This window comes from Chiloscyllium punctatum, chromosome 1 (assembly GCF_047496795.1).
Source record: "Chiloscyllium punctatum isolate Juve2018m chromosome 1, sChiPun1.3, whole genome shotgun sequence".
NCBI lineage: Eukaryota > Metazoa > Chordata > Chondrichthyes > Orectolobiformes > Hemiscylliidae > Chiloscyllium > Chiloscyllium punctatum.
The window spans coordinates 158,274,026-158,301,191 of NC_092739.1; the positions used below are offsets into that span (position 1 = coordinate 158,274,026).

At 44.2% G+C, this 27,166-nt stretch overlaps 1 protein-coding gene across 8 annotated transcripts in view; it reads left to right on the plus strand.

The window, feature by feature from the left end:
* Positions 1 to 27,166, plus strand: part of LOC140481361 (transcription factor COE3-like) — a 485,497-nt gene that overhangs the window by 353,769 nt on the left and 104,562 nt on the right. For 6 of the 8 annotated variants that reach the window (XM_072577432.1, XM_072577442.1, XM_072577459.1 and 3 more), the window contains exons 9-10: positions 1,806 to 1,939; positions 3,901 to 4,027. In XM_072577432.1, the coding sequence (XP_072433533.1) occupies positions 1,806 to 1,939; positions 3,901 to 4,027 (261 nt within the window). The remainder of the gene's footprint in view (positions 1 to 1,805; positions 1,940 to 3,900; positions 4,028 to 27,166) is intronic. The other 2 variants (XM_072577451.1, XM_072577493.1) reach the window with 1 other exon arrangement.

A 27,166-nucleotide genomic window follows, 5' to 3' on the forward strand; every position in this document is an offset into this window, starting at 1 on the left:
TGAGTAAAGAATCTACCCCTAACATCTGTCCTATACCTACCACCCCTTAATTTAAAGCTATGGCCCCTCATAATAGCTGACTCCATACGTGGAAAAAGGTTCTCATGGTCAACCCTATCTAAACCCCTAATCATCTTGTACACCTCTATCAAGTCACCCCTAAACCTTCTTTTCTCCAATGAAAACAGCCCCAAGTGCCTCAGCCTTTCCTCATACGATCTTCCTACCATGCCAGGCAACATCCTGGTAAACCTCTTCTGCACCCGTTCCAGTGCCTCCACATCCTTCCTATAGTATGGCGACCAAAGCTGCACACAATAATCCAGATGCGGCCACACCAGAGTCTTATACAACTGCAACATGACCTCAGGACTCCGGAACTCAATTCATCTCCCAATAAAAGCCAGTATGCCATATGCCTTCTTCACCGCACTATTTACCTGGGTGGCAACTTTCAGAGATCTGTGTACATGGACACCAAGATCCCTCTGCTCATCCACACTACCAAGTATCCGACCATTAGCCCAGTACTTCATCTTTTTGTTACTCATACCAAAGTGAATCACCTCACACTTACCCACATTGAACTCCATTTGCCACCTTTCTGCCCAGCTCTGCAGCTTATCTATATCCCGCTGTAACCTGACACATCCTTCCTCACTGTCAACAACTCCACTGACTTTTGTATCATTCGCAAACTTGCTTACCCAACCTTCTTGCCCCTCCTCCAGGTCATTTATAAAAACGACAAACAGCAATGGTCCCGAATCAGATCCTTGCGGAACACCGCTAGTAACATCCATAGATGAATAAGGCCAGAATATATTGTCTATCCATAATTGAGAAGGTGGTGACAAGCTGTCATATGCTGTGAGTCGACCCATAATGCTGTTAGGGATTGAGCTCCCAGAGTTTGGCCCAGTTGCAGTGGATGAGCAGCAATATACAGAACAACCTTGAGGCAGGCGGGGAGTATTTTGTTCGGATAACCGATTGTTCAGATAACCAATTGTTTGACTAACAGATAACGTTTTTACACGACCTTGAGATCTTGTTCGGATAATCCGAAATTCAGCAAATTGACTTTCAGATAATTGAGGTTGTTCTGTATTTTCAAATCAGGATGGTGGTGGCCTGTGAGGGAACTTGCAGGTCATGGAGTTCCCAAGTATCTGCTGCCCTAAGCCCTTTCTACATGGTAGAAGATGCAGGCACAAATTGTAGCAATGGATCTTGTACATGGGTACATTCAGCTGGTACTGTGCCATGGTGGCGAAAGGAAAGAGTGGTGAAGGTAATGGATGTGATACCAATCAAGCAGGCCGCTTTGTCCTGGAGATTCTTGAGTATCATTGGAGTTGGCTGGTCATTTTCCTGTTGTAGTTTTGTCCAGCAGAGATGTTTTGAGGATTCAGCACAAGAGTTGCATTTGCATGGGAACACCACCCCCTGCAAGCTCCCCTCCAAGCCACTCACCATCCTGACTTGGAAATATTTCGCTGTTCCTTCACTGTCTCTGGGTCGAAATCCGGGAACTCGCCCCTGATGGGCATTGTGGGTCAACCAGCAGCAGGGGGGACTGCAGCGGTTCAAGAAGGCAGCTCAGCCCCACTTTCTCAAGGGGCAGCTAGGGACAGTTAATAAAAAAAAGTGCTGGCCCCAGCCAGCAATGCTCAGGTCTCACGAGCGAATCAGAAAAAAAGGTCGAAAACAAGTAAGTGTCACGGGGGTTAAACTGGAGGAGGGTCTTGTGCAGTCGGAAATCTTCAGAGGTGCTAAAGAGCTGTGTTCTTCCTCTTGCAAAGCAGCCACTCCATGCATCAAAGCAATTAGCCCGAGTGAAGGGTGGACGACAGGAGGAGCCACTGTCATCATTATCGGAGACAACTTCTTTGATGGATTACAGGTTGTTTTTGGAACGATGCTGGTCTGGAGTGAGGTACGTCTTAAATCTTAGAATAGTATAAACCATTAAACTGACAATTAGGCTGCAGCCCACACTGTTACACCGAGAGCAATTGGAGCTCCGTGAATGTTTAAACGTGCACACTGAGCTTGTAAGCATCTCAGTTTGTTCATTTATTTGTTTCTCAGTCTCGTCCCTTGGAGTCTACTCCCTCAGTGATGGTCAGATTGGGAGGAACGGGATTAGTTGGTGGTGACTCTCCTCCTTTCTTTGACATTGCTTCCCTTCAGTAGCTGTCTGGGTGGTTTTGCTCAGCTGCCTATTTTTGTTACACCCATACCCTCAGGGGAAAAAAAAACGACATCTTCTTTTGTCGACGACTTGCCCTCATGTTGAGACGAAGAGACCCCGAGGTTCTGGTGCTTTGGTCCCCAGTCGCTTGCTCTCCGAGCCCCCGCTGGCGTTGGCTGAGTTAATCTGGAGGCACATTGATTTTGCAGCATGGAGAAAGGCTGTTCGGCCCACCATGTTTATTCTGGTCATCAAGCACTTGTCTGTTCTAATGCAATTTTGTTCCCAGCATTTGACCCATAGCCTTGGTGTTTTAAGTGCTGACCCAAATACCACTTAAATGTCTTAAGGAGTTCCCACCTCTCCCAGCTTTTCAGGCACATACCCACCAGCCTCTGAGTGAAAACATTGTTTCCTCCAATCTCCTCTAAACCTCCTGCTTCTTACTTTATAACAATGCCCCTGGGATAGTAATAATATTGTAGAATCCTTACAGTGTGGAAACAGGCCATTTGTCCCAGCAAGTCCACACTGATCCTTCGATGTGTAGTCCACTAAGACCTATTTTCCTTGACTAATGTATCTATCCTACACACTCCTGACCCACCCAATTCCTGTAACCCTAAATTTCCCATGGCTTACCCACCTAACCTATACACCCCTGAACACTGTGGGCAATTTAGCACGGTCAATCCACCTAACCTGCACATCGTTGGATTGTGAGAGGAAACTCACGCAAACACAGGGAGAATGTGAAAACTCCACACAGACAGTCACCCGAGGCTGGAATCAAACCCAGGTCCCTGGTGCTGTGAGGCAGCAGTGCTAACCGCTGAGCCACCATGCTACCCTCTACTCAGGGGAAAATGTTCTCCCTATCTATGATCTCAATGCTCTTCATAATTTTGTACACCTGTATCATGTCCCTGCCCATTTCAGCCTTCGCTGCCCAAGGGAAAACATCCTCAATGTAATCTCTAGTTACAACATCGGGGTTGGTGAGGGTATAGGGGCTCTCTGTCTCTGTCCCTGTATTGATCCACTCCTCCTTTCTACCAGAACATGCATGTGTCCAATATCTTGGTGGGAATAGGATTGGACTTGACTGTGATTATATCATCGCCTTCAGTGCAGGATAGCAGAGGGCGTCCAGAGTCCAGTAGCTGCCCCTGAGAGAGTAAATTTAAAAGATAAAAGAAATCTGCGCATAGGAGAGAAAACAGCAGCCCATAGCAAATGTTAGATTCGCAGCAAATGTTTGAGTGATCTTGGCAGAGAGAGAGGGAGATTCTGTTTCTCCTTTGAATTCTTAATAATTTGGAAGTAAACAGAAACAGCGAGAGTATAAAAGTTTGGAAAACTGAAGTGAAATCCTCTGCAGTCAGATCAAGCCATTAAATTGCACACATCAAGGCTTCACAAACAGGAACTGAATAGATAGTTGGATGATTTTATTGGTAACAGGGTGAATGTTGGTGCAAATGTCAGGAGAACACTCTTAATGGTTTCTAGAGCACTCCTGAGAATGTTTTCTCCTGGTACACTCTTACCAAGAGCCCTTACGGTTTCAAAAATCTCCCCTTAATTTTCTGCTCAGCAGTCTGTCCATTGAGAACACAATAAACTCACCTCGTGCTTTCTTGAGTCAGTTGGAAGGTTTGTCGTGAATCTTGGATTTATTTTTCTCTCTGTTTCCGGGCCAGCTGATCACGCCTCATGCCATCCGAGTGCAGACCCCCCCACGGCACATCCCAGGAGTGGTGGAAGTTACGCTGTCCTACAAATCGAAGCAGTTCTGTAAAGGAGCACCAGGGAGGTTTGTCTACACAGGTCAGTGATGATGCGGGGGGAGGGGATTACAACTATACACCCCATGCTGGGAATATACCCCAATAAAAGCAAAATATTGCAGCTGCTAGAGATGGAAAAATAGAATATAGGCGCAGGAATAAGCCATTCGGCCCTTCAATCCTTTATTGGTCAGAGTATTGGGTGCAGGAGGCAGGAGGCCATGTTGCAGCTGTACAGGACATTGGTTAGGCCACTGTTGGAATATTGTGTGCAATTCTGGTCTCTTTCCTATCGGAAAGATGTTGTGAAACTTGAAAGGGTTCAGAAAAGATATACAAGGATGTTGTCAGGGTTGGAGGATTTGAGCAATTGGGAGAGGCTGAATAAGCTGGTGTTTCCCCTGGTGCTTCGGAGGCTGAGGGGTGACCTAATAGAAGTTAATAAAATTAAGAAGGACTTGGATAGGGTAAATAGACAAGGTTTTTTTTCCTGAGGTGGGGGAATTCTGAACTAAAGGGCATAGGTTTAGGGTGAGAGGGGAAAGATACAAAAGAGACCTAAGGGGCAACATTTTCACACAGAGGGTGGTACATGTGTGGAATGAGCTGCCAGAGGAAGTGGTGGAGGCTGGTACAATTGCAACATTTAAGAGACATTTGGATGGATATATGAATAGGAAGAGTTTGGAGGGATATGGGCCGGGTACTGGCAGGTGGGACTAGATTGGGTTGGGATATCTGGTCGGCATGGACGGGTTGGAACGAAGGGTCTATTTCCATGCTGTACGTCCCTATGACTCTGTAAGCCTGCACCACCATTCCATATGATCATGGCTGATCGTGCAATTTCCTTACTCCATTCCTATTTTCTCTCCATGCCTCAAATCTGAAATAAAAATGCTGGAGGTGCTCAGCATCTCTCTCCTCTGCCTGACACTTACAGGTTCCTGGGGGACACAGGAGAAAGAGCACTATGACAAGGCACATCCTTATAACTGCACAGGAGGAGGACACTCAGCCTCTTGGCCCTCTTTCAAAGAGCTATCTGTTGCGTCCCTTTTATCTTGTTATTTCCCCCAGGAGTCCAAAATTATTTTTTTCAAATGTTTACCCAACTCTTTTTTGAAGTTTCAGTTCCCAATACCCTTTCAAACAGTTCATTTTGGAGTGTTAACAATTCATTTCATGGAAAGATTAAATTGCTCATCTCTCCATCCAGTGCTTTTGACAATTGTCATAAAACCATACCTATTGGTTAGCAAGTCACCAGTCAATAGAAACAGTTCCCTCTTAGTTCTTAAATCAAAACCCCCTCGTAATTTTGAGCACCTCCGTTCAGTCTCCTATCCACATAATGTTCTTAAATATCCCTTTGACGTGGACTTTTGTGTCACTCTGTCATGTCAGTCAGCAGGACGACCTCTAACATCTCAGCATGATTAGGAATTGTCTGTCTTGCCAAAAATGCTGTCAGTCAGAGAATAGTCATAATGAAGTAATAATTATGCAAGAAAACCAAATACTTAGAGGCCAGCATCCCATCACCATTCACTCTTTCTTTACAAATGCATCTTTTGTAATTGCCTTTCACTGATTCAGGCATTCAGAGCATCAATATCCCTGACATTCATCCTTTTATGTCAGCCCCTGATTGGACCAGGTTATCAGCCCCAATCAGGGAACTCATATTCTATGAGGTTCAGGTGACCAACCTCCTTACAATCACTCCATTGCCATCTTCAGTGCTTCCAGGGAGAAATTGGGTTTTGGGTTCAGAGTTGGGGAAGGAAATAAGGGGAATATAGGTGTTGAATGATTTGAGGAAGCGAGATGGAAAATATTTAGTTGGTTTTGACAAGATTCTATTTATGTTTGGATTTAAGATTAGGTCAACACACTCTATAGAGTTGTTTGGTTAACTGCTTCACCAGCAGAGACATTGTAAACCAACAAATCAATGAAGTGAGGTGTCTCCCTGGAGAGCTGGTGATATAGGATAGAGTGTGCAGACTGGGAATAGCACAGCTTAACACAGAGAGTGAAACTGAGGAGCTTGCGTAGTGACTGATCCTTAAAAGTAGTTAAGGAAAATAATTTGTCAAGGAATGTATTTATTCAGTGCTTCTATTTAATTAACAATATTATGCTTTACAAAAATCTAGACACAGTGGCTTATTGGTTAATGTTGCTGCCTCATAGCGCCAGGGATCTGGATTTGATTTCACCCTCGGGGGACTGTCTTTGTGGAGTTTTCACATTTTCCGGGTGCTCCGGTTTCCTCCCACAGTCCAAAGGTGTGCAGTTTAGTTGGATTGACCATGGCTAAATTGCACATAGTGTCCAGGAATGTGCAGGTGGGTTAGCCATGGGAAACGTAGGGTTACAAGAATAGGGTGAGTCTGGGTGGGATGCTTTTTGAAGAGTTGGTGTGGACACAATGGGCAGAATGGCCTGCTTCCATACTGTAGGGATTCTGTGATCTAGAGGCTGTGTCATGACTTTTTGTTGACCGTAATGGCTTCCAATTGCACTTATCAGCGTTTACATAATGGTTTGGGAACACTGCTGCTGTCATTATAGATTGCCTTTGCCACCAGATTGTTATTATTTTGTTTTCTGTTATGACAGACTGTTTGATGGTGACCTTTAGGTTGTAATAATAAGCCCCGTTGCTTAGGGCACATTGAAAACTCCTTTCTAACCATTAGATTCATCAAAATGATATGCTTTTGTCAGGCTGACAACACTCTCACGGAGTATCACTGGATAATCTGTTGCTCAGGTGTCTGGGAGCTGATAGTTCGAAAAATAGATTTGCTTATTAAATGTATTATTCAACAGACTTGGAATTACAAAAAAAAGAAATCTACCAACAGCAAATTGGGAATAAAAGGGATCAACGCATCATGGAATATTGATGAATCCATAAACACTAGGCCAGACTATGTTACTGTGAAGGGAGCTGTGTTAACTCATTCAGAGGCCGCGGACTCTTTGGTCAACATTATTTTGGGGATCAATCAGTTTATTCACCTGCTGAAGGATAAAGACTTGCTTGATGGAGTATTTGAATGGTTTTACTGTATTATGAATGAGAAATTGTTCTCATTTCTGGTGTCCAATGACTGTAAGTGATGCAAAGCAACAGTGACAACTCTTAGACTCATATGGACAGAAACAGACATAAGCCCCAAACTGGCCCATATCCCTCTAATCTTTTCTTATTCATGTACTTATCTAGATGTCTTTTAAATGTAATTGTGCTTGCATCCACCCCTTCCTCAGGGTGCACATTCCACACGCAAACTGCCCTCTGTGTAAAAGAATTTGCCCCCATGTCTTTTTTAAATCTATTTCCTCTCAACTTAAAAATATGCCTCTTAGTCTTGAAATCCCCCATCCTAGGAAAAAAGACAACTACCTTTAACTCTATCTATACCTCTCATTATTTTATAAACTCCTATCAGTTCACCGCTCAACCTTACACATTCCAGAAAGCTCCCAGCCTGTCAACCTCTCTTTATAACTCAGACCTTCCACACCCAGCAACATTCTGGTAAATCTCTTCTGAACCCTCTCCAGGTTCATATAATCAGTCCTATAACTGGCTGACCAGAACTGGATTCTAGACCCAGTCATAAAAGATTTTGGAATTGGTTACGAAAGGAGTGAATGGAACAGGTGGCCAGAAACCTGGTCAAGAGCTTACTTAAAGTAAGAGCGAGGTGGCGAGGTTATGGAGGGATTTCCTAGGGTTTCGAGCTAAGGCAGCTATAGGCAAAGCTGCCAGTGGTGAGGCACTATGAAGTACAATAAATGGGATCATGGGTTATGAGGAGAAGGCTGGGAAATGGGGTTAAGAAACATATCTGCCATGATTGAATAGTGGAGCAGATTTAATGGGCCAAATGGCCTAATTCGGCTCCTATATCTTATGGTCTTGTTAACAATGGAACGAGCAACAGGAAACCAGGAGCATCTGCATGGCCACAATGTGTTCTAGTTTTGGCCCTTACTCATGTAATGCTTAATGAGCATTTTCATTGTCCAGCTACATAAAAACATAGGAAACAGCAGCTGAAGCAGGCCATTCAGCCCTTAGGGCCAGCTGCAAAATGAGCATGGCAGACTGCCCGACTCAGGGGCAGCACGGTGGCTCAGTGGTTAGCACTGCTGCCTCACAGCGCCAGGGACCTGGGTTTGATTCCAACTTTGGGCAAGAGTCTATGTGGAGTTTGCACATTCCCTGCGTGTCTGTGTGGGTTTCCACTGTGTGCTCTGGTTTCCTCCCACAATCCAAAGATGTGCAGGTCGGGTGAATTGGCCGTGCTAAATTGCTCATGGTGTTCGGGAATGTGTAGGCTAGGTGCATTAGTCAGGGGTAAATACAGGGTAGGGAAATGGGTCTGGGTGGGCCTGTTTCTCATCTCAGCACCCTGTTCCTGTTTCTCCCCATACTCTTTAGACTGATCATCCTTATCTAACTCCTTCTTCAAAACATTCAGCGTTCTACCATTAACCACTTCTTGCAGCAGAGAGCTCAATAAACTCGCCACTCTCTGGGTGAAGAGATGTCTCCTCATCTCAGTCCTAAATGGCTGACCTATAGTCTGGTATTGTGAACCAGGTCGAGATATGTCGGCAGTGGGATTGGCATGCTAGTCATAAATTTCACGCTGATGAAATGAAATGAAAGTTGCTGTAATACCAGAGGGACATCCATAGGCTACACTCTCATGAAGGAAAGACAATGGGTGATGGAGAGTATATTTTTAAGGTGAGAGGCGAAAGATTTAAAAGGGACTTGAGAAGTAACCTTTTCAAACAGAGGGTGGTTTGTACGTGGAATGAGTTGCCAGAGGAAGTGGTAGATGCAGATACAGTCGCAACATTTAAAAGATATTTAGACAGGTACATGAATCAGAAAAGTTAGAGGCATAAATGTAGGCAAACGGGGATGAGTTCAGTTTAGGAAACCTGGTGAGCATCGATAAGTTGGACTGAAGGGTCTGTTTCCATGCTGTGTGACTCTATGAGAGGGGCAATTTTGAGGGGCTCTTCATGGTGAATTCAGCCAGAACAGCACTCAAACCTGCAGGAGCTGGCATCACTCAATCACACACCAGTTATCCAACCAACTGAGTGAACCAACATCACTGCCAGCACCACCAGCTGCAGCAGCGACCATCACCACTACTCCATGCACATGTGGATGTATGAGCGATTTTCCATTTGCCTGACATTTAATTGGAATAGTGTAAAATTGCTCCCGTGTAATTACTGTGCTGGAACCCTTTGGAATGTTAAATGCCTCTATTGAATCTGTTCAAATCCTTCTCTAACCTCCTTCACTCTCTCAATGTAACTGAAGTCCCAACTAGTATTCAAGTAACTCTCCTCTGCACCATCTCCAAGGCCTTGACATCCTCCTTAAATTGTGGTTCATTTCAACCCAATATACCAACTGAGGCCTTAACAGATTTACAAGGTATTTGTAATATCCTAATAACTGTGACTATTTCAGGTCTCTATGTGTTTAGGGTCTGTCATGTCTTAATTGTTCCTGTCGCAATAAAGCATGATTGGTCCAGTGACAAAAAATGTGCTTTTGATTCATGTTGAGTGATGTTTTTAATATCAATCTCCATTACAATATCTTCCATTTAGATTAATTGATGTGCAAATAACAGAACCTAGTTTTGAGGCCCTAACAGGAATGGTCCCGGAATGAAAAGCGTAACATATGGGGAATGTTTGAGGACTCTGGGTTTAAACTCAGTGGAGTTTAGGAGAATGAGGAGGGATCTAATTGAAACATAAAGAATACTGAATGGCCAGGACAGAGTGGATGTTGGGAAGGTGTTACCATTGGTAGGAGAGACTTGGATCCGAGCGCACAGCCTTAGAGTAAAGGGAAGACCTTTCAGAAAGGAGATAAGGGGAAACTTCTTCAGGCAGACAGTGGTGAATCTATGGAATTCACTGCCACGGAAGGCTGTGGAGGCCAGGTCAATGTGTACATTGAAGACTGAGATCCATAGGTTCTTGAGTATCAAGGGGATCAAGAGTGACAGGGAGAAAGCAGGAGAATGGGCTTGAGAAACTTATTGGCCATGATTGAATGACAGAGCAGACTCAATGGGCTGAATGGACTAATTTCTGTCCCTATGTCTTATGGTCATATACTAATTTCAAAATGGGGAAAGGCTTCAGTAATCTAAAGCACAAAGGGACTTGGGTGTCTTAGTTCAGGATTCTCTTATGCAACTTCAGTTGGTAGTTAAGAATGTAAATGCAATATTAGCATTCTTCCCACAATCCAAAGACACGCAGGTTAGCTGGATTGGCCATGCTAAATTGCCCAGAGTGTTCATGGTTTGTAGGTTAGGGGTAAATGTAGGGGAATGGGTTTGGCTGGGACACTCTTTGGAGGGTCGGCATGGACTGGTTGGGCCAAAGGGCCTGTTTCCACACTGTAGGGGGTTCTATGATCCTTTGATTGGATAAATAGTCAGCCTAGGAGATTGAATAGCTGCTAATGGGAATGATTAGTGGCTGACAATAGGTAGTGTGTCATAGCAAACCATGTGACAACAAGGCCTGGTGCTTGGGAGTTGAGATAAAGACATTGGAGAAGGTGTCTCAACTCCTAAAATTGTCGAACTCGATATTGAGTCCAGAAGGCTGTAGAGTTCCAAAGTGGAAAATGAGATGCTGTTCTTGCAGCTTGTCCTGAGCTTCGCTGGAGCACTGCAACAAGCCTGAGACAGAGAAATTGGCCAAGGAACAGAGTGGTGGGTTAAAGCGACAGACAACTGGAAGCTCAGGGCTTTTTAACAGAAGTCACCATGATGTATTTGGCAAACTCAGAACTACATGGAGCCCACGATTAACAAAGTAGATTAAATGTCAAATGGGCAGAGAAGGAATGAATGACTGTAGACTAGAATGATCAAGCAAAGAATACGGAAATCACTTGCATCTATCTCACTCACTCACCAGTTTTCCATTCGTGATTGAGGTGAGGGTGATGGTTCAGGTGGTTGTGTGATGAAGGAGCGGCGCTCTGAAAGCTCGTGCTTTCAATTAAACCTGTTGGACTATAACCTGGTGTTGTGTGATTTTTAACATTGGCACAAGGATATCGATAAAAAGTAGGGTGAGGTCCTGAAAGTAGAATTTAGGGACCTTGACAAGAGACTGAAACAAGGTTCTTTCACCAATGACCTCAAAGTTGCTGCCAGGTATCATGGCGAGTGTAGAAATAGGAAGATCAAGGAAGAGAATACATGGGTGGAAAAAAATGGTGTCTAGGATTTCTTGGTCTTTGAATGAGTTCTGGGGTGGGTGAGACCTGTAAAAGGAGGAGTGTTACATTTTAGCAGGACTGGGACTCCTATCATTGCAGGTAGATTTGCTAATGCTTTTGGAGAGGGTTTAATCTTGCTCATCAAGGGATGGGGACCCTAAGAAGGACTAACAGCAGAACTGATTATAGGAAGTAGAAAAGCTGGAAATGTAAATGGAGAGCAGCAGGAACAAATCCTAGAGTGACTCAGTGAAGATTGGAGTGGTGCTGGAAAAGCACAGCAGGTCAGGCAGCATCCGAGGAGCAGGAAAATCGACATTTCGGGCAACATCGATTTTCCTGCTCCTCAGATGTTGCCTGACCTGCTGTGCTTTTGCAGCACCACACTAATCTTGACTCTAATCTCCAGCATCTGCAGACCTCACTTTTGCCGAGTCAAATTACAGTGTACTGTTCGAAAGTCAGAAGCCCTCTATCTGAATGAATTCACAAGACAGTGCAAGGAGAAGTAAAAGCATATGATTTAATTCCTCGAATGAAAACATGGCTGCAAGATGACTAAGATTGGGTAAATAATATTTAAGAGTATATGAGATATATAGAAGTTTATCATAAGGGATAGGTCTAGTGTCAGTGACAGTTAAAAACAACAAGGAGCGACATTGGTAGCACTGCTTTATTGACCACCAAGCAGTCACGGTAATCTAGAGCACAGTATACATCAGGAAAGCAAAGAGACATACAGCAAGGGAAATGCAGTATTCATGGGTGACTTCAATCCACATAAAGATTGGGTAAATCTAACAGGCACCAATTCCATGAACAATTAATTCCTGGAATGTGTTTGGGATAGTTTTCTGGAACAAATTGTTGAGGAGCTCAACTACCGCACAAGGGCTTTTGCAGATCTGGCAATATGTAATGAGAAAAGGACAATTAATAATCTTATTATGAAAGAACCCTGAGAGAATAGTAACCACGCAAGGATAGGAGTTTTTCAGAAAGTTTGAAAAAGATATAGTTCACTCTGAAACTCGGGTCTTATTTCTGAACAAGGGAATTATGAATGTATGAGGAAGAAGTTGGCTGTGGTGGATTGGAAAAATACATTAACAGGATTGATGGTGGATAGGTCCTGGCTAGTATTCAAAGAAGTAATGCTTGCTTTTTAAAATAACATGCATTCCCTTAAGGCAAAAATACACAATAGGAAGACTGAAGGAGACATGACTAACAAGAAAGTGAAAGATAGTATTAGATCAAATGCTCATAAAGTTGCATAAATAAATATTGAAAGCCTGTGAATTGGAAAGTTTTTTTTTATGCACCAAAGGAGTACATCAAAGTTGCTATTGGAAGAGAGTATGTACTATGGAAGGAGAAAAGTAAAAGCAGATTGTAAAAGCTTCTACAGGTTTGTAAAATGGAAAAGATTAGCATAGACAAATGTGCGGCTAATACAGGCAAAGATGGGAAACTTTGTAATAGGAGATTGGGCTCTGGCAGGGAAGCTAAGTAAGTATATTATATCTGTCAACACAGAGGAAAACAAGAGATGTGCCCCATGAAACAATTATGATCCAAGTGAGAGTGTTCAACTGAAAGACATGAGTATCAGTTAAAAAAAGGTAGAATTGGTGAAATTAATGGGACTGAAAGTTGATGAATTCCTGGTACCCGATGACCTTCACCCTGGAGTATTAAAAGAGATTTTTGATGCACCAGTTGTCATTTTTCAAATGCTACTTGTCCTGTAGTGGTGCCTGCAAATTGAAAGGCTTCAAATGTAACTCCACTATTTCAGAAAGGAGAGAAACTTGGGAATTTCAGACTTGTTAGCCTGGCATCAGTTGGAAGGAAAATATTAGATTCTACAATAAAGGAAGTGATTACTGGATATTGACGGTCAGAATGGACAGAATCAATGTGGATTTATGAAGGGAAATCATGCTTGACAAACTTGGAGAGTTTTTTTTGAGGATGTTATTAGATTAGCTTAGATTCCCTACAGAGTGTGTCGATAAGGGAGAACCAGCCAATATAGTGTACTTAGGAGTTCATAAAACTTTCTGTAAAATTCCACATAGGAAGTTAGCAACCAAAGTTAATACACATTGGCTCAATGGTAATGGATTAGCATGGATTGAGGGTTGGTTAACAAGCAAGGATCACTGCTGTTCATAAACTATATCAATGATTTGGATGTGGAGTCAATTGCAACATGTCAAGATTTTTCAGATGATACACTCTAACAACATTCAAGAGATTTGACACCATCCAGGACAAAGCAGCCCGCTTGATTGGCACATCCATAAGCATCCACTCTGCCCACCACCGACGCTCGGTGAGAGCAGTGTGTACTATCTACAAGATGCACTGCAGAAATTCACCAAAGATCATATGATAGCACCTTTCAAACCCACGGCCACTTCCATCTAGAAGTACAAGGGCAGCAGATACATAGAACACCACCACCTGCAAGTTCCCCTCCAAGCCATTCACTATCCTGACTTGGAAATATATCACCACTCCTTCACTGTCACTGGGTCAAATTCCTGGAATTCCCTCCCTAAGGGCATTGTGGGTCAACCCACAGCACTTGGACAGCAGCAGTTCAAGAAGGCAGCTCACCACCACCTTCTCAAGGGCAACTAGGGACGGGCAATAAATGCTGGCCGAGCCAGCCAATCCCACATCCCATGAATGAATAAAAACAATGTAAATAATATGTTAACTAAATAACTTTGTGAGGAAGAACAGAGGTACAGAATACTGTATTACTTAAATGCTGAGAGATTGAGACTGTCGATATCCATCAAGACCGAGGTGTCCTTGCTCATAACTCATTGAAAGCTTGCAGGCAGGTACAAAAAGCAATTTGGAAGATAAACAGAATGTTTTATCACAAGAGGATTTGAGTTAAGGAGCAAAGAAACCTAGTTTTATTTGTATAGAAGTCTGGTGAGGCTGCACCTGCTGTACTGAGGGCTGTTCTGGTCCCCTTGCCTATGGTAGGAGAGTGCAACAAATGTTCACCAGACTGAATCCAGGATGGTGGGGCTGAAGTGATTGTGAGGAAACTGGGACTGTATTCTCTAGAGGCTAGAAGAATGACAAGTGATTACATAGAAACTTGCGAAGCTCTTAAAAGGATAGAAAAAAAGGATGCAGAAATTGTACTTCCCCTGGCTGTGGGGTCTAGAGCTGGGGGGCACAAGTCCTCAAAGAATCTTGGATGTTTTAATATGGTCATCACTTATTCTTTTGTATTCCATTGAGTATAAGTCCAACCTACTCAATTTCCTCATTATAAAATCCCTCTATATCCTGACCAACCGAGTGAACCTTCTCTGGACTGCTTACTGTGCCGGGGTATTGATCTTGAGATAAAGGGCTGAATGCTGCTTGCTTTCCCCATTGCCTGCCCCATTGAGATAGTAGCTTGTAATGATTCATGAAAAAGGACCTCCAATTCCCTCAGTGCTGCAGTCTTTCTCCAGTTTACTCATATGCAGCTCCTCCTTTCTTTCTGCCAAAGTCATCACCTCACATTCTCTCATGTTATGCTCCCCCCTCCCAAGTTTTTACCCATTGACTTAACCTGTGTATTTCTCTCCCAAAACCCTTTTTGTGCCAAATTTGCCTTCCCACCTATTTGTTGCATCAACTGCAAATGTGGCTTTAGTACAACACAGCAGCTCAGAGGTAGTGAGCAGGCAGTGGGAGGTCACCTGAGACAAGCACCAAGTCCTAGGAAAGGGGGAAAGAGGCAACCTTGAGTTCAGCGACACAGAGGGATTTATAATGACAGGAGCCCATTTGTTTGAGGTCAGTGATAATGTTGGTGAGGTGAAATTCTGCCATCAGTCTCCATGGGTCAAGAGAGGTGGAAATGGCAGCCCCTTGCAGTGTTGGGCAAAGCCCGGGCAGTGAAGTCCTGACTTCTGCCACTCCCTGACAGCAATGGTCACCTGATGCTACAATTTAATTACAACCGCTGCCTGTAAGGTTGAGCAAGGGTAGAGGTGGTGGTTGGTGGTGGTGGTGGGGGTTGGTTCAGTGTGTGACAGGGAGTGGGGATGGAGGCGACATGATGAAGTGACAGGCCTTTGCAGTTCTGTTCGGAAGCCGTGACTGTGAGCATAAATCCCGAAGCTAATGTGGTATGAAATCCTTATTCAAGCTGTTAGTGAAGAGACTCAATAAAGATGATCATTAGATTGACGAAGAACGGCAATAAAATTGATGTTATGAGTTCAGCGTTTTGAGCTGAGCTGTACTTTCAGCAGCAGGGAGTTTGAGAGCGAAGGAGTGTGTAAGATACCCTCCCAGTGACAGCACCAAGAGGGTCTTCACTCATCCAAATGACCTGTGGCCTCTCCCAGCAAGTAACGCTTCCTCCTCTCCTGATTGGTCTTTGTCAGAGACCCCACCCACCCCCTCAAGCAAGACATTTATGGAGGAGTTGATGAGAGAAAGGCTCTTGAGCTATCGACAGGCAGAGCAAACGCGTATCCCCCACCTCTCCCCCCCCCCCCCCCCCCCCCCCCCCCCCCCCATAAGAGGCAACCTGCTGCAATAATTTAGCTGCTATTGATCAGCCTTCCGAGTGGGGAGTATTGATTCTGATTTCTGCTATCAGATCACACCAACAACCCAGTTATATCCAGCCCTCTTTTTGTCATCTCAGCCCCTTCCTACCTGACCCAGGTTGATTCATCTAGTGAGCCGCCATTGATATACTTCAAGGGTAGGGTCAGGCTGGGAGAGGTGTCTCAGAGTGCCACCTCTTTAAGCTCAAATAGTTCTGGGGCTAGGTTGAGGGTCAAAGGTGAGATGGAAGAGTCATAGAGATGTCCAGTATGGAAACAGACCCTTTGATCCAACTCGTCCATGCTGATCAGATATCCAAACCATTCAAGTCCCAGCACTTGGCCCCTATCGCCCTAAACCCTTCCTATTCATGTATTTATCCAGGTACCTTTTAAATGCTGTAATTGTACCAGCCTCCACCATTTCCTCTGGCAGTTCATTCCATACACGCACTACCCTCTGCGTGAAAAAGGTGCCCCTTAGGTCCCTTTTATATCTTTCCCTCTCACCTTAAACCTGTGCCTTTGAGTTCTGGACTCCCCCACCCCAGGGAAAAGATCTTGTCTAATACTTTCATTGCCCACACCTCTCAACCCTTTATGTCAACTTCTTTAAACCTGAGCGGGGGAGGGGGCATGAAATAGTATTTCTGCCAACATTACGTGAGGGAGGGAAACTGATGAAAACACAATGAATACATTTTGTTTGTACTTTCCCAGCAAGGTATCTTAAATGGCCTCAAAGCAGCAAAACGGCTGATTGGAACAATGAGGTTATTGTCTCATCGGAAGGGTGGAGTGTCTAATGTCGCAGAACATCATAGTTGCACAAATGTGCAATTTTGTTTAAATGGCCCTTTCTTATCGTGTCTGTCCTATCAGGACCACACCAATGGGTCGGCCTGGATTCTTCCCATTGGGCTCAAACTCCCAGATACAAAGGGGAGAATATCAATCTAGAGAGCATGTTTTATGAGCATATTTCAGATGTGGAAATGGCTTCATGGTATTATTGCTGACTGTTAATCCAGACATCCAGTGAACATTCTGGGCACCTGGGTTTGAATCCCACCAGGGCAGATGGTGAAATTTAAATTATATTTTGAAAAACTAGAACCATTGTCAATTATTGGAGAAACCCATCTAGTTCACGGATGTCCTCTAGGGAAGGAAACTGCCATCCTTTACTGGTCTGGACTACGTGTAACTCCAGACCCACAGCCATGTGGTTAACTCTTCACTGTCCTCTGGCTAGCCCTTTCCTGTTAATGAATAAATAAATGAAATGAACTCAACACCTCCCAAATGGTCCACAGCCAAAAAAGTTGTCACACTGGAAATTAAGCAGCCAGTTTTGGCACGGCAAGGTCTCACAAGCAGCATTGTGATCCTGATTTTATGATGTTGGCCAATGTATGCATATCAGTCTTGGCCACTCTAGTGAGAACTGTCCTGTTCTTCCTCGAATAATGCAGTGGGAGTTTACCTCATCCTCAGAGTGCACACAGAATCTCAAATTTCTGGCATCTCATTCCCATGCTCTGACAGTGTATAGCATTTCCCTCAGTACTGCACTGGAGTGTCGGCATGTTTTAGCACTCACCTCCTGGCTCTGGACTGTTTCTGGTAACTGAACAATCCTGGGCAGCTAACGCATTCATCTCCACCAGCAATGGGCTATTAATGAACATATTCAAGACATTTAAAGCCTGCTTTAGACCCCCACCAGGGAGTTGTTGGGAAATGCAAGCAAAAATAACTCTGGAAACAATCAGCAGCGGCGAAGAAACAGGAGCCAACATTTCAGTGAATGGTTTAAAACAAGTCCAGAAGAAGGATTAAGTCAGAGGGAAGGAGGAAGGCCCATGATGAGATGGCTAAAGAGATTAAATATTGAAAAGGGATGATGGGACAAAGTCAAAGGAGATGGTCATGGAACATGCTGAATGTGTGAGCCCCTTAAAAAGGCTTCCCCCTCAGAGTAACCCCAATCCCTTCATCTGTCTGTCTGTCTCTGCAGACTCCTCACTACATTCCTTCCAACATATTTTTGGATCATTCACAAATCTGGCTCAGCCGAGTCATTAGGATCTATTGTGGCCCCAGCACTGATCTCTGTGGCACTCCACTAGTTACACGCTGCCATCCTGAAAAGGTTGTTTTGCTTTCAGCCAGGAGAGAAACAGGGATGAGCAGACTGACTTCAGAAACCAATCATCCTCCAGACCTATTGATCGTACATCATCCGCAGGTTTTAATGAGGCCCCTTTTAGTGGTGCGTTTACTTTCTCGAAGGTCTGATTTTATGGACCTAATCAGGGTGGGGGTGGGGTGGGTAGTTTAGAGAAGCTAAGCCTTTCATTTAAGTGATGTTCGCTCCTCCCCATGGATTACAGACTTTGGCCCCCCATGAGAAACCATCTGATTTTAAAGTTCATGAAATTTCTATGAGAATTGATTGGATCCGATCGATTTTGTTTTTGGTCTCCTTCCCCTTTGCAAATCTTTTGAAATTATAATTCCTTTTTATTTTAACAGAATGTACTCCTTATATTTTTGTTGAGGAGAGGTGGCAGTCAATTAACACAAAGGACATGCATCAGTGGGGTGGGTTGGATCCTGGTGGTGTCATGATAATGTCACTGGGCGAGTATTCCAGATTAATGCTTTGGAAATGCAGGTTGAAATCCTATCAGGGGATGGTTTAAATTTAATTAATTGATAGAAAGGACATCTGAAGCTAGTCTCAACAACCATGATCACTTTGTTATCAAATCCTGTCTGGTTCACCGATGTCCTTTAGACAAGGAAATCTCCCAAGCTTACCCATTCTGGCCTACATGTGACTCCAGACCCAGAGCGACATGGTTGACTCTCAAACCTCACCCCCCCACTACCAACTCAAAATGGCCAAGCAAGGCACGCAGTTCAAGGGCAATTAAGGATAGGTAGCTACTCTCACATCCCATGAAAGAATAAAGAAAAGATTGTTCCTTTCCATTAGGGTGAAAAAAAGATATTTATATGAACAGGCTCATCCTCGTCCAACCTCATGGAGAAACCTCAAAGAATATTATACACAAAGAGTTAGTTTGTGGTGGAGTACAAATGTGGCAACCATTCTTTATGTGTGCACAGCAAGATCCCACAACCATTAATGAGGTGAGTGGCTCATTTTGCAGCACTGTGGTTCACTTTGGGGTTGGGAGCGGGTGGGATTTGTCCAAAAGGATAAATTAATTGTCTTCACTCAGTGCCGTAAACTCTGTAATGACCAACTCAACTATTGGATTGAAGCAAGAAAAAGGAAAGGATTTATATAGCACTTTTTTTGACCTGAAGGCATCCCAGAGGTCCATCACAGTCAATGAAGCAATTTTAAAATTTGATCAGTCCTGCAATATAAACATACAAACATTGATCACAAGTCGCTCATTCCACATTGACTCTTCTCCACCATTCAACAGAATCATGGCTGTTCCATTATATGGTTCCAGTTCCATGTTCCCATCTACCCTCAAGTAGATTAGATTCCCCAGCCAATCTATTTATCTCTAGCTTAAAAATATCCAATGACCCACCTCCTTGACCTTCTGAGGTAGAGAGTCCCAAAGTCATATAACCCGATGGGCTGAGGTGCATCTTCCTATTCCGTTAAGAAAACACCATCACCCTCTAATTAATTAAAAAAAACTCTCCTCATAACAGCCAGTCCTTTATTTTAAAACAGTGCTCCCTATTGGGATTCATGACGAGGTGACGTGGTGGCTCAGTGGTTAACACTGATGCCTCAGAATATCCAGGATCTGGGTTCGAGTCCAGCCTTGAGTGACTATCTGTGTGGAGTTTGCATATTGTCCCTGTATCTGTGTAGGTTTGCTCAGGGTGCTCCGGTTTCCAACCACCATCCAATGATGTGCAGGTTAGGTGCATTGGCCATGCTAAATTACCTATAGTGTCCAGGGATGTGCAGGCTAGGTAGGTTAGCCATGGGAAATGCAGGGTTACAGGGATAGGCTGGGTCGCTGTGGAATGCTGTTCAGAGGATTGGTATGGACTCAATGGACCAGATAGTCTGCTTCCACACTGTAGGGATTCAATGATACACCCACATGAGGAAATATTCTTTCCATGTACACCTTGTCATGACCATTCAGGATCTTATACACTCCAATCAAATCATTCCTCCCACTTCAAAACTCCAGTGACAAGGTCTGTCTGTCCAGTCATTCCTCATAAGACAACCAGTTTGTGCCAGGTATCAATTCAGAATCTTCAGAGTCAGTTTGAACATATTTACTATTAATCCAGAGAACCAGGTAATGTTCAGGTTCAATTCTTACAATGGCAGATGGTAGAATATCAAATCAATAAAAATCTGGATTTCCAGAGTCTAATAATGACCATGACACCATTCTTGATTGTTGGGGGGGGAAAACCCATCTGGTTCACTAATGTCCTTTAGGGAAGGAAAATGGCATCCCTAAAGTCTGGCCTACATGTGACTCCAGACCCACACCCATGTGATTGACTCTTAACTGCTCTCTGGGGAATTAGGGATGGACAATAAATGCTGGCCTAGCCAGTGGTGCCCTCATCCTGTGAATGAATAAAAACATGAGATCAAATCCAGGCACAGTATTTGAGATGTGGCCTCATCTGTGTCCTATACAACTGAGTTAAAAATCACACAACACCAGGTTATAGTCCAACAGGTTTATTTAAAAGTACGAGCCTTCAGAGCACTACTCCTTTATCAGGTAGCTAGTAGGGCAGGAACATAAGACACAGATTTTATAAGTAAAAGTTCAAAGTGTCATACAACTGATGTGATATATTAGACAAACCTGTAAAGTCTTTAATAATTTAGAATGGGGATGCAGGTTTCAATTGATTAATATGTAACACTCATACTTTTAAATTCAATTCCCACCAAAATAAAGGAGAACATCCCATTAGCATTTAGACTGCACACTGTCCCTGCCCACCCATGCTTTGGAACACTTTGCTCCCTTGACAATAATATAAAATAGAGAACTGGAGATGCTGGAGATCTGAAACAAAACAAAACGCTGAAGAAGGCATTGTTGCTATTAATATAAGAAGTGTGGCAGCCAAATTAAGTACATTAAACTCCAGTAAACAGCAACGAGTTAATGATCAGACATATGTGCAGCATTCAAATAGAAGCAAAATATTGCAGATGCTGGAATCCTGAAATAAAAAGAGAATGCTGGAGAAACTCTGGCAGCATCTGTGGAGAGAACAACAGAGTCAATGTTTCGAGTCCAGTATACTAAGTTGAGTTCTGAAGAAGAGTCATATTGGACTCAAAACATTATCTCTGTTTCTCTCTCCACAGATGCTGCCAGACCTGCTGAGTTTCTCCAGCATCCTCTGTATCTGTATTTTTCAGTGTTGTTGGTTGAAGGGGGCGCTTTGGGTAGAACTGCCCTAAGGTTCTTCAGAATTGTGCTGTGGGATCTTTACAGTATACCTGTTAAGAATAGCAGGCTCTCAGTATTGCTGTGCCATGCCTCATAGTCTGTGTGGCAGCTATCTTGAAGAGATGTTGCCAGGGTTGGAGGATTTGAACTGCAGGGAGAGGTTGAATAGGCTGGGGCTGTTTTCCCTGGAGCATCAGAGGCTGAGGGATGACGTTATAGAGATTTATAAAATCATGAAAGGCATGGATTGGATAAATAGACAAAGTCTCTTCCCTGGGGTGAGGGAATCCAGAACTAGTGGGCATAGGTTTAGGGTGAGAGGGGAAAGATATAAAAGAGACCTAAGGGGCAACTTTTTTACGCAGAGGTGGTACATGTATGGAATGATCTGCCAGAGGAAGTGGTGGAGGCTGGTACAAATGTAACATTCAAAAGGCATCTGAATGGTATATGAATAGGAAGGGCTTGGAGGGATATGGGCCAGGTGCTGGCAGGTGGGACTAAATTGGGTTGGGATATCTGGTCGGCATGGACGAGTTGGACCGAAGGATCTGTTTCCGTGCTGTACATCTCTATGACTCTATGAGATCATTTTTAAAAATTCATTCATGGGATGAGGGTGTCGCTGGGCCTGCATTTATTGCCTTTCTTGGAGGGCAGTTAAGAATCTACTACATTACTGGGGTCTGGAGTCACATGTAGGCTAGACCTTGTAAGGATGGCAGTTTCCTCCCCTAGTGAACCAGATGGGATTTTCCCCCAACAATTAATTCATGGTCATCATTCAAATTCAAATTTCACCATCCACATGGCAGGATTTGAACCTGGGTACCTAGAACATTGCCTGGGTCACTGGATTAACAGAGGTAAAAACAATGACTGCAGATGCTGGAAACCAGATTCTGGATTAGTGGTGCAGGAAGAGCACAGCAGTTCAGGCAGCATCCAAGTAGCTTCGAAATCGACGTTTCGGGCAAAAGCCCTTCATCAGGAATAAAAAGCAACAGGGCAGCAACAATACCACTTGGACACTGCCTCCCCACAGGATAGCATGTGATAAAGATCTTACACTCCATCTTATCCTGAGGCTACCTGAAACATGCTCCTTGGAAATGATTACCTCAATACATTACTTTACAAGCCCAGACACTAACTGTTTCAGTGATGTTGGTGTACAATAGTCATCCGCAATAAATTGCTCTTAGATTCTTCAGTTTCCACACCCAGTTTCACATGTTACGTGGGATAATGTTAAAATACCCCGTTGGAGGCAAGCTTGGATTCTGTCTTAAATTATTGATCAATAGAAGGAATATACAACAATGCAACTCTCCCTCAGTATTAGAATTGCCATCCCTCGACTTTCTGCTCAGATCGATAGAATAGTCAGCATGGTTTTGTGAAGGGCAGGTCGTGCCTCACAAACCTTATTGAATTCTTTGAGAAGGTGACTAAGGAGGTAGATGAGGGGAAAGCGGTAGATGTGGTATATATGGATTTTAGTAAGGCGTTTGATAAGGTCCCCCATGGTAGGCTACTGCAGAAAATACAGAGATATGGCATTGAGGGTGAGTTGGAGGTTTGGATTAGGAATTGGCTCTCTGGAAGAAGACAGAGGGTAGTAGTTGATGGCAAAGGTTCATCTTGGAGTGCCGTCACTAGCGGTGTTCCGCAAGGATCTGTTTTGGGACCATTGCTGTTTGTCATTTTTATAAATGACCTGGAGGAAGGGTTAGAAGGTTGGGTGAGCAAGTTTGCGGATGATACGAAAGTCGGAGGAGTTGTAGACAGTGAGGAAGGATATGGCAGGTTACAGCGGGATATAGAGAAGCTGCAGAGCTGGGCAGAAAGGTGGCAAATGGAGTTCAATGTAGCTAAGTGTGAAGTGATTCACTTTGGTAAGAGTAATAAAAAGATGGATTACTGTGCTAATGGTAGACTACTTGGTAGTGTGGAAGAGCAGAGGGATCTTGGTGTCCATGTACACAGATCTCTGAAAGTTGCCACCCAGGTAAATAGTGCAGTGAAGAAGGCATATGGCGTACTGGCTTTTATTGGTAGAGGAATTGAGTTCCGGAGTCCTGAGGTCATGCTGCAGTTGTATAAGACTCTGGTGCGGCCGCATCTGGAATATTGTGTGCAGTTTTGGTCGCCATACTATAGGAAGGATGTGGAGGCACTGGAACGGGTGCAGAGGAAGTTTACCAGGATGTTGCCTGGTATGGTAGGAAGATCCTATGAGGAAAGGCTGAGGCACTTGGGGTTGTTTTCATTGGAGAAAAGAAGGTTTAGGGGTGATTTGATAGAGGTGTACAAGATGATTAGGGGGTTAGATAGGGTTGACAGTGAGAACCTTTTTCCACGTATGGAGTCAGCTATTACAAGGGGGCATAGCTTTAAATTAAGGGGGGGTAGATATAGGACTGATGTTAGGGGTAGGTTCTTCACTCAGCGAGTCGTAAGTTCATGGAATGCCCTGCCAGTAGCAGTAGTGGACTCTCCCTCTTTATGGGTATTTAAGCGGGCATTGGATAGGTATATGGAGGATAGTGGGTTAGTGTAGGTTAGGTGGGCTTTGATCGGCGCAACATCGAGGGCTGAAGGGCCTGTACTGCGCTGTATTCTTCTATGTTCTATGTTCTAATGGAAATGGGACTTGAACTTGAGATGTCGTAAAGAATCAAGCGTCCAGAGGTTTTTAAAGCCTCATCAAATCCTCAGGGCCCTTTTGGCATTTTCAGTTCTCAAAGAGGATGGGCAATTGAGGGTCACTTTTCCCATCAATGGCCAACACTTGAAAATTGTGTGATCGAAGTGATTAAGAATTGAGTGAGCTCTGGGAGAGACAGCCATTCTGGTTCCATAGCAAGGTGCCCCTTTGAGTTTGGCGGTCACAAGGGGTCAATTGGAGTATCCTGAGCAGAGTAGATCTGAAGCTTGTCCCACTTGAGCCACACGGCTAATGTCAAACATAAAGAATAGCAGGGAGTTTTCCCTCTATACCACAATGAACAATCGGCAGAGGTCTCATGTTCGCAGATAGAGTGATGCCGAAATGGGGGAGTCAGCCAGTACTCCCAGTCTTCAGACTCCCATTCCACATACACCCATTTGAGCATGCCTCGCATTAAGAGAACAAACATTTATCCAACACACTGTGCCAACTGGAGCATTATGAAGGGAGACCTGCTCTCCCTCCTCCTAACCCGCTCCCTCACCATCCAAATCCCCATCATCTCCTCACCCTCATGTAATATCTTGGCAGAGCTAAGGGTTTAGACAAAAACTCACCAGAGCCAAAGCTGAATGTTCAAGAAATCATATGGGACAAGTAAAAGCTTATCAGATCTCTGCAATTGAGTCCTGTTGTCCAATACGTGTAAGAATTGAAAGAAGAGGAGATCCAACTTAGTTGTGCTGCCCCTTGTAGTGGGATAGGCCACTGACACTTGTGATTTTTGCTCATCGATGACAAATGAGAGAGGTAGTGGAGAATTATCTCCACAACACTAACATTTCTTGGGCATTCCTGACTGCCTAAGCACCATCACTGGTGGCTGAGCCTTCATCTGCCTTGATTGTCTTTGGAATTTCCTCCCTCTCTACTTCTAGCTCCTATCACAAGGCAAGCCGAAGGACCCAGAAATCCCCTGCCAGTGTTCATACCCCATACACGTCTTGTCCCACCCATAGCTCGGTGAATCTCAGGAACAGTTCTTTTCGTTTCCCTTCTCTCTTCTTTGCTTAACCAGTTCATCTGTAAGTACATCGAGTACAGGAACAGGCATGTGCTGTTGCAGTTATATAGGGCTGTGGTGAGGCCACACTGAGAATATTGTGGGCAGTTTTGGTCTCCTTTCCTGAGGAAGGATGCTTTTGCTCTCGAAGGGGTGCAGTGAAGGTTTCCCAGGCTGATCCCGGGGATGGTGGGACTGATGTATGACAAGAGATTGACTAGGTTGGGATTATTTTCACTGGAGTTCAGATGTGAGGGGTGGGGGAGGAGGGTGGAATCACATATAGCCTTATAAAATTCTAACAGGAATAGACAGGGTAGATGCAGGGAGGGTGTTTCCAATGGTGGGTGTGTCCAGAACTAGGGGGTCAAACTCTGAGGATTCGGGGTGGACCATTTACGACGGACATGAGGAGACATTTCTTTACCCAAAGAGTGGGTGAGCCTGTGGGATTCATTACCACAGGAAGTCGTTAATACCAAAACATTGAATGTATTCAAGAGGTGGCTAGATATAGCACTTGGGGCGAATGGGATTTAAGGTTATGGGGAGAAAGCAGAATTAGATTATGAAGTTGGTCAATCAGCCATGATTGTGATGAATGGCAGAGCAGGCTCGAAGGGCCGAATTGTCTCCTCCTGCTCCTACTTTCTATGTTTCTATGACTCAACCAATTCATCTGGTGACAAGTTCCGCATCCTAAACCAGTTTTGCATGAAGACATTCCTCTCAATTCCTTCCTGGATTCCTCAGTGACTCTCTGATACTGAGGGCCAAGGACCAGTCTTGCTCTACGTGGAAGACCCCAAATAGGTGACCCCTTCCAATAAGAGACAATGTTTTGGATCATTATACCAAAGGGTTGCACTGGTGACACTTTGTGGGGGCAGGAGGGGAGGGGTGTGAGGGCGTTGATTAGTGGGAACGTTCCTATTCCATTAAAAATTCTTCTTATTGCAAGATTAGGTCATGTGGCCAAAAGCTTGGTCAAAGAGGCTATTTAGAAGAACATTAAGGGAGGAGAGAAGGGGCAGTGAAGTTTAGGGAGACAACTCCAGAGCTGGGGTTCTGGACAGTCAGAGGCATGCCCACTATGGTGGAACAATTAAAATCAGGAATTTATAGGACCATAAGATAGAAGAGCAGAATTCGACCATTTGGCCCATTGACTCTGTTCCACGATTTGATCAAGGCTGATCAGGACCCAAGGGCACAGCCTTCGAGTAAACTGAAGACCTTTTAGAATGGAGATAGGGAGAAACTCCTTCAGTCAGGGAGTAGTAAATCTATGGAATTCACTGCCACAGAAGGCTGTGGAGGTTAAGTCTTTGGGTATATTTAAGACAGAGATAGATAGGTTCTTGAGTATTAGGGGGATCAAGGGTTACAGGGAGAATGGGGTTGAGAAACTTATCAGCCATGATTGAATGGTGGAGCAGATTCAATGGGCTGAATGGCCTAATGTCTTATGGACCCAGATTTGGAGTTACACAGTTGTGCTGTAAGGCTGGGGAAGATAGGGAAGTGTGAGATCCTGGAAGAATTTGAAAGTAAGGGACGAGCATTTATGGACTGATTGGACAGAAGGGTCTGTTTCCATGCTGTATGACTCTATGCTGCCGGACTGACAGTGAAGTGAAGTGCAGTAGGGCCAAGATTACACAGCCAGATGTGGATGATCTGAGCAGAGCTGTGCGTCTATCAGCTAGCTAACAGAATGATAAAGTGCCCTGCTGATTGTCCGACATTAGCAGCTTATGATGATACAATTCCATCTCTTCTGACCTCACCAACCCCCACCCCTCCACCCCACTCCTGAACTCCCACCCTGTCCTGTCCCTGATTGGTAGATTCCATTACATTCAGGCCAATCAATAAACATGTTCCTGTTTCATCGCGAGGTAATCATACAGGGAGGAGGAGGGGAGCTAGGCTGGCCTTTAACCCCAAGCGCATTACTTAGCTGATATGAAGATGGATTGCTTGATTCTCCACAAACATATGCTGCAATTGGAGGAATCAGCGTCATAGCACTCTGAGGTAATTGGTATTGATTTTATGTGGGTGCCTTCACGAGCCGCTGAGCAGACGATT